The sequence below is a fragment of the Peromyscus eremicus genome, chromosome 15, assembly GCF_949786415.1.
Source record: "Peromyscus eremicus chromosome 15, PerEre_H2_v1, whole genome shotgun sequence".
Classification (NCBI taxonomy): domain Eukaryota; kingdom Metazoa; phylum Chordata; class Mammalia; order Rodentia; family Cricetidae; genus Peromyscus; species Peromyscus eremicus.
This window is the reverse complement of record NC_081431.1, coordinates 72,117,726-72,135,137: the sequence shown is the minus strand read 5'-3', so window position 1 is coordinate 72,135,137 and position 17,412 is coordinate 72,117,726. Positions and strand designations below refer to the sequence as shown.

The 17,412-nt window shown below is 49.5% G+C and overlaps 1 protein-coding gene across 2 annotated transcripts in view; it reads right to left on the bottom strand.

Annotated features, from left to right (window-relative positions):
- Window positions 1-2,884: 2,884 nt before the first annotated feature.
- The window catches only part of Ralb (RAS like proto-oncogene B), a 39,125-nt gene continuing 24,597 nt past the window's right edge, over window positions 2,885-17,412 (bottom strand). For both annotated transcript variants that reach the window (XM_059280426.1, XM_059280427.1), the window contains exons 3-5: window positions 11,380-11,588; window positions 7,475-7,652; window positions 2,885-3,009 (exon numbers count right to left, since the gene is read on the bottom strand). In XM_059280426.1, the coding sequence (XP_059136409.1) occupies window positions 2,890-3,009; window positions 7,475-7,652; window positions 11,380-11,588 (507 nt within the window). In that variant the 3' untranslated portion in view covers window positions 2,885-2,889. The remainder of the gene's footprint in view (window positions 3,010-7,474; window positions 7,653-11,379; window positions 11,589-17,412) is intronic.

Sequence of the window (17,412 nt, the reverse complement as noted above, 5' to 3'; positions counted from 1 at the left end):
CTAATGTGTGCATGCCTGTGACTGCAACAGAGGGCAACTTCGGGGATCTGTTCTTCCTTCCACACGGGCTCCAGGGGCAGAATTCAAGTCATCGGGCTTGTGTGGCGAATGCTGGTTACACACGCTAAGCGTCTACGGTGCGTATTAGAGTGCAGCTCCTAGATCAGCACAGGAACTGTGTATTTCAGTGATCATCGTTTCCCTCAAATGTATTCATTTAACACTTACTTCCTTTTATTAGTGTGTGTGTGAGCACATGCACACCACAGCACACGTGTAGAGGGTCAGAGGGCAACTTGAATCAGTTCTGTTCATGCCCGTGGATCTCGGAGTCTGAACCCAGGTTGTCGTTTGGCGGCAGTCTCCTTTACTCAGTGAGCCATCTTGCCAGCCCGGATTAAATTTGGTTTTGGCCAGTGAGATGGTTTGGTATGTAACAGTGCTTGCCAAAGAAGCCTGATGGCCGGAGTTTGACCCCAGAACCCGTGTACGGGTGGAAGGAGAGAACCGACTCTACAAACTGTCTGCCCTTTGACCTCCCTGCGTACACTGTGGCTCTGGTGCCCACACATACCTATCACATACACACAGACACACACATGACAGACATACACATGAAATAAATCTACATGCCACAATTCATCTAGCTTAATAAGTACATTTCTGTCAGTGAAACCAAGATGGATTCATCTACTAGGCAGTGTAATTACCTTGATGCTTTACATGTGTATGTATAGTACATGTATGTGGCATGTGTGTGTACCTATGTTCACAAGAACAGAGACCAGAGGAAGAAGGATGTGTCCTGCTCTGTCATCCTCCACCTCATCCCTTTGAGACAGGATCTCCACTGGACCAGGGGATGGCTAGTAACCATCAGCAAGCCCCAGCCATCCTCCTGTCTCCACTCCCACAGCACTGTGGTTACGGACCTGGCTTTTTCTATCTGTGTGGGGATTCAAACCCACGTCATGCTTTCACAGCATGTACTTTTAATTTTTAAAAATGATTTATTCTCACTTTAGGTGCACTGGTATCTTGCCTGCATGTACGTCTGTGTGAAGGTGTCAGACCCCTTGGAACTGGAGCTACAGACAGTTGTGAGCTGCCACGTGGGTGCTGGGAATTGAACCTGGGTCCTCTGGAAGAGCAGCCAGTGCTCTTAACTGCTGAGCCATCTCTCCAGCCCCTCAGCATGGCTCTTACTCACTGAGCCCCCTCTCTAGCCTCACGTGCATGTTTTTATATCAGCGAAATCTTTAACTGACGGTGCTGTTAGCACTCGATTGTAATCATCTTCAAGGCTTTATATTTTAAGGAGGATGGAGATGTCTCCCAAAGGAGAGATGAAGTTACAGTTATTGCTTATGTTTATAGTTGTGTTTCCCAGCCCGTGGGATTCACTGAAGTAACGCTTGTCTGATACCGTAGCACAATAACGACTACCCGCTAATTCCTCTCCATGAGCATTCCGTGTGGCGGCGGCACCCAGGCAAAGGGGCAAAATCCTGAAAAGTGTATTTTGCATTTTTTTTTTTTATTTAAAAAAGCCCATGGTTCTTTGGAAGTGACACAAGATCGGTTTCCAGGGATCAGACCTTCGTTCCCACAACATCTGAAAATCACCCAAGCGAAGGGCTCCTGCTCTCCCCACCCAGATTCACGTTCGGCACCTAAACATGAAATGTTCACTTCTGAAAAACGGGAGGAGTGTGTGTGCTCAGTGGCAGCCTGCTGTCCAGTGTCCCCTTCCCCATGACCAGGGCGTGGGCTGGCGCCTGTGGACCTGGCTCATCTCAGTGCCATCAGAACTGCAGGTGACTCCCCCGCCCCCCACTTGTGAATTGGGAGTCACCCGGTGGGTGTCCGGAGAGGGAGCAGACGGCCAGGGCTGGCACTCGCTTTATGTTCTGGGACATAATCCGAACTGGTCACATTTTTCAGAAGAAAGAAAAAGAACAAAATAATAGGACTGCCTGTTCCCTGCTGGCGGAGCGGAGCGGAACCCAGGGATAAGGCTGGTGTGGGAGGGGAACGGAAGATATGAACACGACCCAGTCAGAAAAAGCAAGCCCGCTATGAGGACAGGCCTACATCCCCCCAAAGGAAGTTCCCTCACTACACAGGGTGCTGAGGAGAGAAAGCCCACGGCCAGCACCTGGCTGGCATTTAAATACAAAGAGAACAACACCCCGCTTTCCCTTCAAACACCAGGAAGCTTGATTCAGCCTATCTGGCCCAAGTGACGTTCATCTTTCTAATTCTGCTTCCAAGCCACCGAAGTTTATCTGGGACATAAAGAAAAAAAGAAAGAAAAGAAAGAAAGAAAAGAAAGAAAGAAAAGAATCCTTTTGTTTTTCAGTATTACCAGAGCTTAGATTTTTCTATGTACTTCTAAACTGGTAAGAACTGACAAGGGGTCTTACCAGAGACCCTTTTCTAAAACCTAAGAAAATAAGACATAAAATTTTTTCTTTTAGAGACAGGCTCTTGCTAGGCAGCCCAGGCTGGCCTTGAACTCAGGCTACCCTCCCTGCCTTACACCACGCCCAGCTAAAATGAGGCATTTTCATTTTCAAACAAAAGATGGCCGCGTCCTAAAACTAGGGAGAATGAGATACTGTGACAATTCTTCCTCTTGGCATCCCAACTCAGCTGTCTGGGATCTCCAGGTCCCAGAGCTGGTGGCTGTCATGGTTGGGGGGGGGGGGAGGATTCTCAAAGCTCCTGCCGAAGTCAGCAGATCTACCACACAAAGGTGACTTCTGCCAGCCACCGACACACAGACGTCTGTCCCATTAAAGAAGTGACGGTGAACGCAGCTGTGGAGAGCGAAGCCAGGCTGGAGCCACCTCTGGCCTCATGCTCCGTCGTCGGCCGGCTCACGGCTCACAGCAAGCAGCACCGCTCTCTGAAACTCTTCTTGCTCTTGCTGCTCTTCCTGCCGTTCTTGTCCTTGTTTTCCGACATCTTCTTTGCTCGGATTTCTCTCATGAGATCAAAGAAGACCTGGCGGGGGAGGAAGGGAGAAGGAGTAGAGGGGAGCCATTTAGTCACTGACAAGCAGCTCAGTTGGCAGGAAACGCACTTGGATCTTACGGCATAAAGCTCAAATGTGCATTCATTCATTCATTCATTCATTCATTCATTTTGAGGTGGAGGCTCCTGTAGCCCAAGCTGGCCTCCAATTGACTGTGTGTGGCCAGGAGCTCCTGGTCCTCCCTGGGTTGGGTCACATGGCACTGGCAATGGAACCCCAAGGCAACTGAGTCCATCCCCAGCCCCCAAGCTTACTTTTATGAGGCCAGCCCAATTAAAAACAAAGTATCAACAATAAATAGATAAACAAAGCAGCTTTAGGAAACAGGCCTCCTTCTCCCAAGGGCAGTGGGCACCTGTGCGTCTACACTTCCCATTTCCAGAAAAGCTAATGGGCAGGCAGGGTGGCTCACGGGGTAGAGCCCCTTGCCATCCAGCCTGGTGACTTGAAGTCAATAGTTGAGACACTCATGGTGACAGAAGGTCCTGGCTCCCACAAGTTGTCCTCTGACCTCCACACATATGTGACAGCATGAATATGTACACACATGCACACCCCCCCCCACACACCACACATAGGCACACATCCACACACACCACACACATCCACACACACCACACATATGCACACATCCACACACACCACACATATGTGACAGCATGAATATGTACACACATGCACACCCCCCCACACACACCACACATAGGCACACATCCACACACACCACACACATCACACACACCACACATATGCACACATACACACACACCACACACATCCACACACACCACACATATGTGACTGCATGAGTATGTACACACATGCACACCCCCCCACACCACACATAGGCACACATGCACACACACCACACATATGCACACACACCACACACACCACACACACACCACACATATGTGACTGCATGAATATGTACACACATACACACATACCCCCCACACCACACATAGGCACACATCCACAAACATCACACACATCCACACACACCACACACATCACACACACACACACACACACACACACACACCACACACACACACACTACAAATGAACAAAAAAAAAGAAAGAAAGGAAGGAAGGAAGGAAGGAAGGAAGGAAGGAAGGAAGGAAGGAAGGAAGGAAGAAAAAAGGCAAGTGTCTGCTTTGCTCCCTGACATCTCATTTGACCACAAGGGCTAGGGTGCCACTGATGGCAAACCCTACTTTCAAAGCCTGCAGAAGCAAATCTGGGAAAGCAAGGGATGGGAAGTAGGAAGGCAGGTTCCTGCGCTGGAAAGCTGTAGAGAAGAGGGAAAGAGAGGTCTTGCCCCAATATTCCTCTGCACCTACACTCTGCCCCACACCTCCCTGCCCCCACCCCGCCCCTTCACCCCCAACCCCATTCCACTGCCAAGAGGAATTTTATCAAGAAAGACAAGCCACTGTATTATCTAGACAGGCGTTATCATTTGTCAGTGAGGTTTGGGTTTTGCCCTCTGCTACCAACAATTACCAAGGGGCTGATTACTCTCCAGCAGACAAAATATGCTGACTGCCAAGACACACTGGAGAGTTCCCACAGAAGCTGGAAGGGTGACAAGGAACACAGGCTTTTTTTTATCGCTCCCAGCTCTGAGATCTGATGCTCAGACACAGACCAAGGTGAAAATGGAGTCTGAGGGCTGGGGATGTGGCTCAGCTGACGGAGCACCTGCCGAGCGTGAGCAAGACCCTGGGGAAGGATCCCCAGCATGGCGATGCACACCTGTAATCCCAGCACTCAGGAGGCAGAGGCAGGGGGACCAAGTTCAAGGTCCTTCTCGGCTACAGAATGAGCTGGAGGCTAGCCTAGGGTAGATGAGACTCCGTCATTTTTTTTTAATAAAGAAAATTTAAAAAAACAAACAAACAAGAAAGAAAAATACAAGTCATGTGTGATGCCACAGATCTGGAAAGGTTCAAAATTCAAAGTCATCCTAGACTATATAATAAATTTGAGGCCAGCCTGGGCTACTCAAATTGCTGCTTTAAAAACAAAGCAGGGCAACCCGGCTCTTCTGGTGTGGCACACCACATGAGCTTACCCTGAGCCCCAGGCACAGGAAGGGAATCCCAAGTGCCTCAGGCTGACCTCTACACCCCTGCTGCCAGCCACAGCCATAGGTCAAAAGCGACGGACTTGTTTCATCCTGTGCTAAAAGGCAGGGGAGATGTGCGGGTGCATTCCACTGAAAATGGTACCCACATTGTTCCTGGGCTGAGCTGAAAGTGTTTACCCAAGAAAACAGTACTGCCCACCTGTTAAAAGTTCCCGCTGGGTCTTGCCTGGCGGGTGAGAGTTTGTCTAGGGAGAGGAGGGGAGATGATGATGTGTAACACCCCCGACCACAGGAGACCCCAGAGACTCGAGTCCCATCCCCTCAAAGGCACCATCAGCATTTTCTGCTTTGTTTGTTGTTGTTCTTTAGACAAGGTCTCCTTATGTGGACCAGGCTGGTCTTGAACTCACAGAGATCTACCTGCTTCTGCCTTCTGAGAACTGGGATCAAAGGCCTGTGCTACCATCATCAGACAGTCTTCTTGGGCTTTAAAAGATAAAAGGCTTGGGAGGCAGAGGCCAGCCAGGACTACACTGGGCGGCCACGTCTCAAACGTGTACCCACCTCCTCATCCAGAGAAGATGAAGGCTACCTGGATGCCCCAGTGTTTCCCCCAGCTAGGAACTGACAGGAAGAGAGGAATGGAAGTCTGAGCAGCACAGGATGAGAGTTCAGATGAGAATGTAAAGAAAATGCAGATGCTGGGGTGTGGCAGCTGGTAGAGTGCTATCTACCATACGCGGAGCCCTGGGTTCCACTTTGATACCCCATAAATCAAGTGTAATGCTCCACACCTGTAATTCTAGTACTTGTTACATGGAGTGGTTGGTCTGGACTAGATGAGACCCTATCTCTAGATAGATAGATAGATAGATAGATAGATAGATAGATAGATAGATAGATAGATAGATAGATGATAGACAGACAGACAGACAGAGAGGCCAGGGAGATGGCTCAGCGGGTAAGGTACTTGCTGCCAAGCCTAGCAACTTGAGTTTAATTCCCTGGGACTCACATGATGGAAGGAGAGAGCCCATAGGTTGTCCTCTGACCTCCACATGTGTGCTGTGGCATGTGAGTTCAGAGCTGCACATATGCACCCCCCATACACACACACACACAAAGAAACACATGTAATTTTAAAAATAAATAAATTAGCTAACTAAGACAACCAAAAAGCAGCTGATGATGGAACACAATCCACACTGTACCCCAGGCTATGGAGAGGTGTGTGGTCAACCCTGACCCCTGCTTAAAGCTAAGCCCTCCTAATGGAGAGCACTCGGTCCTGCTCCAGAACTAGCTGGTCTCACAGCCCTCCCTGGGAGGGCACAAAGCAAGGAGGAAGGATATCCCACAGCACTAGCCTGGGCTACGGTGCGAACTGAGAAGAAGAGGAGACAGAGAGAGATCTGTGGCTAGGCTGGGTGCAGACAAGTCCCTTCTGCCTGTCGTAACTCTGCACTGAATTCACAAGACCAGGATATGAAGTAAGAACCCACACCACAGCACGTGGGAAGAGAGAAAAGCTCAGCTGTGAGGGGCTGACTTCAGCTCTGTGGTAACACCTTGAACTCTGATGTAAAAGGAAAACACAGGCTGGCATGTGCTTGTGTGAAGCCCTGGGTTCTACTCCCAGCCCTGGGTAAACAAGCCCGTCATCCCAGCAAAGGGGCATGCACGGGGTGGAGGCTGGACTGCCAGAAGGTCAAGGTCCTCTTTAGCTACATATGGAGCTCTAGGCTAGCCTGGGTGAGACTTTGTCAAAAGGAAAAAAGAACAGAAAACCAGAAAACGGCAGAGCACTGTGGTGACACACACCAGCAAGGCCAGCGCCTGGAGATGGAGGCCGGCGGATCAGAACTTCAGGCTCACCCCAGCTACATCACCAAGCTGGAGGCCGGACCCAGGCATTATGAGACCCTGTCAAAAAGGAAAAAGAGGAGGAGGAGGAGGAGGCAGAGGAGGAGGAGGAGGAGGAGGAGGAGGAGGAGGAGGAGTGGTGATGGCGGCAGCAGGTGGGGCAGCTGGAGAGATGGCTCAGTGGTCAAGAACACGACCACTCCTGCAGGACCTGAACTCAGTTCCCAGTACCCACGTCAGACGGTTCACAACCACCTGCAACTTCAGTTCCAGGGCCCTCTGTGATCTCTTCTGGCCTCACTGGGTTCCTACACTCACATGTGAATATCATCACACAGATACAGTTACACACACACACACACACACACACACACACACACACACACACACTTAAAATAAAATAGAACCGAGTGAGATAGCTGAGTCTTGAGACAGCAAAAGCCAGTTTCCAAGAAACCTCCAGAACTCATGCTACCTTATCCACATTGGCACGGGTCTTCGCTGAGGTCTCCACGTACTGCACACCCCACTCTTCCGCTTTGCCCCGGGCCTCATCCACGGGCACCTGCCTCCGCTCCTCCAGGTCAGACTTGTTGCCCACGACCAATAGTGGGATTTTATCTTCCTCGGCCTTAACTCGGAGGATCTGTTCCCTATGGGGAGACATCAAGAACAGTGTGTTTAAGAAAAGCTAAAGAGGAGCCAGTGAGACGGCTCAGAAGATAGACAGGTGCTTGCTTCCCAGGATGACTTGAGTTTGACCCACGAGGTGAGCGGTGAACCACTCCTGCAAGTTATCCGCCAACCTCCACACCATGGATGTGTGACAACCTCCACACCATGGATGTATGACAACCTCCACACCACGGCATGTGTGACAACCTCCACACCACGGCATGTGTGACAACCTCCACACCACGGCATGTGTGACAACCTCCACACCATGGATGTGTGACAACCTCCACACCATGTCATGTGTGACAACCTCTACACCACGGCATGTGTGACAACCTCCACACCATGTCATATATGACAACCTCCACACCATGGCATGTGTGACAGCCTCCACACCACGGCATGTGTGACAACCTCCACACCATGTCATATATGACAACCTCCACACCATGGATGTGTGACAACCTCCACACCACGGCATGTGTGACAACCTCCACACCATGGATGTGTGACAACCTCCACACCACGGCATGTGTGACAACCTCCACACCATGTCATATATGACAACCTCCACACCACGGCATGTGTGACAACCTCCACACCATGTCATGTGTGACAACCTCCACACCACGGCATGTGTGACAACCTCCACACCACGGCATGTGTGACAACCTCCACACCATGGATGTGTGACAACCTCCACACCACGGCATGTGTGACAACCTCCACACCATGGCATGTGTGACAACCTCCACACCATGTCATATATGACAACCTCCACACCACGGCATGTGTGACAACCTCCACACCACGGCATGTGTGACAACCTCCACACCACGGCATGTGTGACAACCTCCACACCATGGATGTGTGACAACCTCCACACCACGGCATGTGTGACAACCTCTACACCACGGCATGTGTGACAACCTCCACACCATGGATGTGTGACAACCTCCACACCATGGATGTGTGACAACCTCCACACCACGGCATGTGTGACAACCTCCACACCATGGATGTGTGACAACCTCCACACCATGGATGTGTGACAACCTCCACACCATGGATGTGTGACAACCTCCACACCATGGATGTGTGACAACCTCCACACCATGGATGTGTGACAACCTCCACACCATGGATGTGTGACAACCTCCACACCATGGATGTGTGACAACCTCCACACCATGGATGTGTGACAACCTCCACACCATGGATGTGTGACAACCTCCACACCACGGCATGTGTGACAACCTCCACACCACGGCATGTGTGACAACCTCCACACCATGGATGTGTGACAACCTCCACACCATGGATGTGTGACAACCTCCACACCATGTCATGTGTGACAACCTCCACACCATGGATGTGTGACAACCTCCACACCATGTCATGTGTGACAACCTCCACACCATGGATGTGTGACAACCTCCACACCATGTCATGTGTGACAACCTCCACACCATGGATGTGTGACAACCTCCACACCACGGCATGTGTGACAACCTCCACACCACGGCATGTGTGACAACCTCCACACCATGTCATATATGACAACCTCCACACCATGGATATGTGACAACCTCCACACCACGGCATGTGTGACAGTACCCACACACAAACACACAAAGTGGCTTTGGTTTTATTTTGTTTTAAAGCTAGCATAAGCATAAGAACTCAGCTTTACACGTAGCTGGTAGTGTGCCTTGGTGTTTACAAGCATATATCTAAAAAGCCTGGCTAAGGAACAAGAGAAATCGCTCCATTTGGGTCTCTACTGGCACGGGCTTTCCTAGGCTAGCCCTCAGCTTCCCCCCACCATGATCATCTGGTCTCTCTCCATCTGCAGACTTCTCTATCCCACACTCCTACAAAAGAGATGTCCACACAGGAGGCCAGGAGTCTGCGTCCTAACAGGGTTTCCAATTTATGGGGAAAAAGAAAAAGGTGGAGAGGGAAAGGAGAAGGAAGGGAGGGAACCCTCTGGGAATCTCAGGAATTAAAACAAATTAAAAGGGGCTGGAGATGTGGCCCAAGGCAGGGTGCTTGCCTTGCAGGCACAGAGCCCCAGGTTCCATCTCCAGCACTCTCCAGATGGGGCATGGTGGTACATGCCTGTAATCCCAGGACTTGGTGGAACCAGAAGTCTCAGGGTCATCATGGCTACACAGTAAGTTTAAGGCTAACCTGGGCTACATGAGACATTGCCTTAAAAAAAAAAAAAAAAAAAAGGCAAAACAAAAAACCCAGGGTCTGAGAGACGGTTCAGTAGTTAAGAGCAACCTGGTTTGATTCCCAGCACCCACATGGTAGCTCACAACTGTTTGAAACTCCAGTTCCAGGGTTCTGCTGCCCTCTTCTGGATTCTGCAGGCTCTGCATGTACATGCTGCACAGACATATGTGCAGGCAAAACACCCATGCACACAAAACAAAGAAAACAAAAACCTCATCAAACTCAAAGCAACAGCTCACAAAAACGCTTAATAATTCTAATATAGGAATTGGAGAGTAAAAAGGCATTGTGCACATGTACTCTGTTTTATCCTCAACGGCCTCAAAATCAGATTGTGAAGAGGATACAGTTGGGATCAAAAGAGTACTATCCACATGGAAACTTCCTGATAAGATAAAGAAATCTACAAACAGAGGCAACTGTTCACGCTGAGACCTCTCTGTCCATCAGTCTCCTCCATATACACACTACAGTTGCAGAAAACCAGACCTTCAGCTCTTTGGAGGTCTGAGACCACCTTATCATCTGCCTGCTCTACTAGACTGGCTGAGTTCAGCCCCTGACACCTCCCCAGCTCACCGAGGCCACCCTCAAACTCGTGGGAAACGTTTAGCTGACTCTCTTTACCTTTGGTGGGTCATCTGGTTTTATAACAAGAAAGAACTTGTTGAAGCATGGTCTGGGAGCTATGGCAATGACTCAGACAGAAAGGGGCACCGAGCCTGACTGCCCGAGTTCGATCCCTGGAACCCACCCACATGGTAAGAGAGAACCCACTTCAGTCTTCTCCTGACCTCCACACACCCCCTGTAGCACAAATACACATGCTCGTGCTCCCCTGTACTCTCCCACACTCACACAGGGGTTGGAGAAATGGCTCAGTAGTCAAGAGCACTGACTGCCCTTCTAGAGGACCCAGGTTCAATTCCCAGCACCCACATGGTGGCTCACAACCTTCTGTAACTCTAGTCCCAGGGGATCCAATGTCCTCTTCTGGCTTCCACAGGCATCAGACATGGATGTGGTACACAGATAGATACACATGCAGCTAAACCCCCATACACATAAAATAAATAAAAATAAAAGTAAGCTGGGTGTGGTGGCACACACCTTTAATCCTAGCACTCTGGAGGCAGAGGCAAACAGATCTCTGAGTTCAAGGCCAGCCAGGTCTACACAGAGGCTGTCTTGAAAAACCTAGATAGATAGACAGATAAATAAATAAATAAATAAATAAATAAATAAATAAATCTTTTTAAAAAGATATGTCCAGAAATCCTAAAACATGGATGCACAAAGAGATGGACGCAATGGTGGATCAAAGTGTACCAAGGTTCAGAAAACCCTGTGGCTGAGTTCTTCCTCATCACGGGCCCAACCATCTCCACTCTGCTCAACCCCAGATCCCTCGAAGCCTCGGCCCCCCTGGCAGGGAGTCAAGGACCCAGCTCTGGTCAAACACACCTGAACTCAGCTGTGGCAGTGAAGGACTCATGCTCAGTGATGGAGAACACAAGCAGGAAGCCCTCCCCGCTTCGGAAGTAATTGTCTCGGATGGCCGCATAGTCCTCCTGGCCGGCTGTGTCCAGAATGTCTATCTGGACCTCTTCTCCGTCCAGGACCACCTTCTTCCTGTAACTGTCGGCTTTGGTGGGTTCATAGTCTTCTACAAACTGGAAAAAACAGAATTAAGGAGTACAGCAGGCCCCTGACTCTACATCTGAATGCTTTAAGATCAGCTTTGCACTGGCTGAGAGCCTGGAGTCACTACATCCTGGAGGAGACACTGAAGAATACAAACCATCCTTCCTTCCTTCCTTCCTTCCTTCCTTCCTTCCTTCCTTCCTTCCTTCCTCCCTCCCTCCCTCCCTCCCTCCCTCCCTCCCTCCCTCCCTTCTGAGACAAGGTCACACTATGTAGCTCAGGCTGGTCTTGAACTCCTGAGCCTTCCAAATGCTGGAATTACAGGCAACCCCTCTATGCTTGGGAACCCTCCCTTTCTTGATAGCTCTGAGTTCTTTTTTTCTTCTTTTAAGGCTTTCAACAATAAAGGCAGGACAAACAAGGAAAAGGTCAGAGATGGGAGCCTGTATTCATAATGAACAGAAGTATAAAAATCACACCGAAGGAATTTGGCGAGAGGAACCAGAAGCTTAGAGTAAAAGCAGCAGGGGGCTGGGAGATGGTTTAGTGGGTAAAGTGCTGACCAGCAAGCCTGAGGACCTGAGTTCGATCCCCACATACTACATTTAAAAACAACAAGAAAAGTCAGAGGCTGGAGTGATGACTCAGCAGTTACGAGTACATACTGCTCGCCTAGAGGACCCAAGTTCAGTTCCCAGCACCCTTGAGTGGCTCAGAATTGTCTGTAACTCCAGCTCCAGGGCTGTCCAATGCCTGCATGAGCACCCGCACTCACATGCACATACCCACACAGTTACACACGGGCACACATAATTACAAATAATAAAAACAAATCTTAAAAAAAAAGGCAGGCAGGCACAGGAGTTAGTACATGTTTACAATCTCAGTGCCGGGATGTGAAGACAGGCGGACACCGGAGCTCACCGGCCAGCCAAGCCCAGCCTACTCAGTGAGCCCCAGGCAACGAGAGGTCTTGTCTCAAAAAACACGGTGGGCCATGACTGGGGAACATTACCTGGGGGTGTTCTCTGACCTCCAGAGGCACATAAGCACCTACACACACATGCATGTACACACCCCCCACACATGCATCTGCATACACGAACATGCACGTACACATGTAAATTATGAAATAAACAAATCCAGTCCAGCACTGAAAGTGGACCCGGTGAGGACCTTATTACCTTGAAGTAGAGAAGGCCTTTTTTAACTATGACTCAAAGTCCAGAAGCCATGTAAAAAGAAATTGATAAATTAGATTCCCAAGAATGAAGGACAAGAGCGGTACAACAGAGCATGACAAACGCAAACGCTGACAGATGAGGACCACGGTGCGGAGCACTCTCTCCTCCCTAACATCCTGGGCCGGGGAGGCATCCCCATCCACAGAGGACCTCAAAACCACACAGATGGAGAGAGGCCCCCTCACTAGCTCAAAAGGAAGGGGGAGAGGAGAGAGGGAGGGAGGGAGGGAGGGAAGAGAGCAGGAGAAAGGGAGACAGCTATTCTGAGACACAGGCTTAAGGAGAGACATTTTTGCTCTCTGTGGGACAGGGACAGGACTGTCCCACAGAGAAGGATTTGTCAACATGCGGTAAAGTGAGTACTTTCTCCTCGGCACCACCCGCCCCCACGCTGCTTCTAGGAATCTAATCTCAGAAACGCTGGCCCCAAAACCACAGACGTCACTGTGGACCAAATGGCATCACAGAAGACGGTCTATTCAAATGCTCAGCAAAAGTGGGCAACACAGCAAAACGCTATACTACTGCAAAAAAGGAAACAGGAACTATACACAGGCATGCAGAAAAACCTAGAACACAGCGCATCCTGCAGAGGGTCACTGGGGAGAGTAGAGATTGTTACGTATGTATATACGGATGTATCCACAAAAAGACAACGAATTCAAAAGCTGCTAAAAAGAAAGATAGAAGCAAATTAGCCTTTCTACATGTTTATTCGGTAATGAAGACACAGAAAAAGTTAACTAATTCATGAGACTTTAATAAACTGTGTGTGTGTGTGTGTGTGTGTGTGAGCACTGCTACAGTACATTACAAATGTAGAGTGTGCGTGTGTGTGTGTGTGTGTGTGTGTGTGTGTGTGTGTGTGTGAGAGAGAGAGAGAGAGAGAGAGAGAGAGAGCGCACTGCTACAGTACATTACAAATGTGGAGAGTGTGTGTGTGTGTGTGTGTGTGTGTGAGCACCGCTACAGTACATTACAAATGTGGAGTGTGCGTGTGTGTGCATGCGTACATGCGTGTGTGTGTGTGTGTGTGTGTGTGTGTGTGTGTGTGTGAGCACCGCTACAGTACACTACAAATGTGGAGGTCAGAGGACGAGCTCAGGTGTCAGTCTTCATCCGCACCTTGTTTTTGCGGCAGGGTCTCTCTTCCTTTTACTTGTCACTGTGCACACGTGGGGCTGGCTGGCCCAGGAGCTTCTGGAGTCTCCTCTCTGCACCTCTGACCTTTCCACAGAAGTACTGGAGTTACAGATGCTAGTGCAGCCAGTTTTTACACAGACTCTAGGGTTCAAGCTTAGGTCCCCACGCTTGCAGGGTGACTCCTGACACGTGCATGGTGACTGCCCACGCCTGCAGGATGACTGCCCACGCCTGCCTGGTGACTGCCCACGCCTGCATGGTGACTGCCCACGCCTGCACGGTGACTCCTGACACTTGCACGGTGATTCCGGACACGTGCATGGTGACTGCCTTACCCACTGAGCCGTCCCAGCCAGGCCCAGCACTGGAGAGCTGAGGCAGGAGGACTGAAAGCTTTGGGCCAGCCTAAGCAATCTAATGAGACTGTGCCTCAAAATACACCCCCATGATGCTCATGCCAGCACCCTAACTGAACTCAGTGGGTCACACAAAACAGACATGAAAATAGATGGGAGACTTTCTAGGACTAAGAAGTGAGAGCAGGAAGTGAGGTAAGAGAAGGTAATGAGGAATGTATAGTAATGTATAAGAGACAGTAATGAGGAATGCATAATAATGTATAAGAGACAGTAATGAGGAATATATAATAATGTATAAGAGACAGTAATGAGGAATGCATAATAATGTATAAGAGACAGTAATAGGTAATGAATATGATCCAAATAGATTATGCACATGTACGAAACTGTCAAGGAATAAATTTGAAATATGTTTTAAAAAACAAACAATGATGGATAGAAGCTGGCCGGTGGTGTTGGGTACCTTTAATCCCAGCACTCGGGAGGCAGGGGCAGGCGGATCTCTGAGAGGCAGCCTGGGCTACAGAGTGAGTTCTGGGGCAGCTAAGGCTACCCACAGAGAGCTTGTCTCAGAAAACCAAACTGAGGTCTGGAGAGATGGGTGAGTGACCAAGAGGAGTCCCTGCTTTTGCACATCTCTTCCAGGAGATGCAATGCCTGCATCTGGTCTCCATGGCGGCCAGGCACACGGGCAAGATACTCAAATACATGAAATAAAACCACACTGACATAGATACATTAATTTTAATTATTTTTATTATATGCATGTGTGTCTGTGTGTGTGCACGTGTGCACATGAGTGCTGGTGTCTGTAGAGGCCAGAAGGGATGTCAGATCCCCTTGAGCTGGAGCTGTGAGCCACCATGAGGGGGCCGGGAATTGAACCCAAGTCCTCTGGAAGAGCAGCCAGTGCTCATAACTACAGAGCCATCTCTCCAGTCCCCCAAGTAAATAAATTAGCCAATTAACTAAAAATAAGAAGTTACAGATTTGAAAATGGCTGGGCATATATACAGCTTAGTGTCACAGTGCTACCCTGGCATGTGTGAGGCCTTAGGTTTAACAACTAGTACCTCCCCATCCCCCCAAAAAAGAGAAGAAAAAGGAACTTCTGAAAAGGAGAGACGACGGCCCAGCAGGAAAGATCACTCACTGCTCTTCCAGACGGTCTGAGTTTGGTTCCCAGCACCCACCCGAGGTGCCTGGCTCACCACCACCCGGAACTCCAGCTGCACGTCTGAAGCCGCTCTGGCTCTCAAAGGCATGTGTACCCACGTCACTACCCAAACACAGATACACATGTCACTTACCCGAACACAGATACACGTAAATGTCACATACTCAAACACAGATACACATAAATGTCACATACACAAACACAGATACACGTAAATGTCACATGCCCGAACACAGATACACGTAAATGTCACATACTCAAACACAGATACATGTAAATGTCACATACCCAAACACAGATACACGTAAATGTCACATGCCCGAACACAGATACACGTAAATGTCACATGCCCGAACACAGATACACGTCAATAAATAAATCTTTTTTTTTTTTCCACAAAAAGGAAAGAAAAAATAACAGCTAAGCAGATGAGAAGAACTGGAGAACACAAGAGAGGGTATAACTGGACTTCTTGCGCGGTGCATGTAAAATGTAAGGACTAATTCAAAACAGAGCAATGATCCAGATATGAACTAAAATGGAAACTCAGAAGGACACACAGGAGCAACCCTTCGTGAGTCCGGCCCTTAAGATGGATGCTCAGGACTGGCACCAGAGCACAAGTAACAAAGGAGAAATAAACTGGGGGCCAGGAGACAGAGGTGCTCGCCACTAAGCCCGACAACCCAACTCCATCCCTGTGGCTCACACACTGGAGGAAGAGAACTGAGTCCAGCAAGTTGTCTTCTGATCTTCACACGCACTTCCCCATGGACACACACACACACACACACACAGAATTAATGAAAGAGAAAGGATTCACTTAGGCTCATGGTTTTAGAGGTTTCGCTTCACAGTTCTTAGGGGCCTGTGGTGAGGCAGATGATGGTGAGGAGAGCACACAGCAGAAACCAGGAAGCAGAGGAAAAACAGGATGGGGCTGGGATGCTAATACCTCTTTCTAAGGACGCTTCCAGTGACCTGACTTCCTCTGGCTGAACTCTGCTTCCTAAGGTGCTGTAGGCTGAGGGTAAGTTCTTCAGCACAGGACCCCTTAGGAGACACTCAAGACTCAAACCACAGCACCTGAGGCCGGGGAGTAGCTCGGCTGGTAGAGCGCTCACCTCTCACCCACAAAGCCCCTCCATCCCCAGAGCCTCACAAACCAGGTAAGGTGACACACAACCTAACAACCAGCAGGGGAGGCGGGAGGATCAGAAGTTCAAGGTCATCCTTGGCTACACAGTGAGTTCCAAGCCAGCCTGGGCCATTTGAGACTCTGTCTTTAAAAATTAGAGTTGAGTCGGGCGGTCGTGGTGCACGCCTTTAATCCCAGCACTCGGGAGGCAGAGCCAGGTGGATCTCTGTGAGTTTGAGGCCAGCCTGGTCTACAGAGCGAGATCCAGGACAGGCACCAAAACTACACAGAGAAACCCTGTCTCGGTGGGGAAAAAAAAAAATAGAGTTGGAGTTGGAGAGATGGCCCAGTGCTGAGTACCTGCTGCCCTTGGAGCTGACAGGAGTTTGGTTCCCAGAACCCACACTGAGCAACTCACAACTGCCTATAACTTCAGGACATCTGACGCCCTCCTCTGGCCTCTGAAGGGAACTACACTCTTCTACACACCCCACCCACCCCCACATACTCATTTTTCCACATACACATAAATTAAAATAACAAAAACTTAAGCTATAGCACCTATACAGAGACCTCTCTCTTCCCGTGCTCCTGTCACAAAGAAAGCATCCAGAACACTGATAACCCAGCGTGTGGAGAGACGCCTTCCATTCCCACTTCAGCTAAAATCACCGCTGTATCAGCAGCTGGAATCTCCCGCTGAGACTCCTTCCCCAAAGCTATTTAAAAACTCCAAGGACAAAGGGGAAGTGGACACACAACACAGCTGAAGCGGCCACACAAAGACGCAGC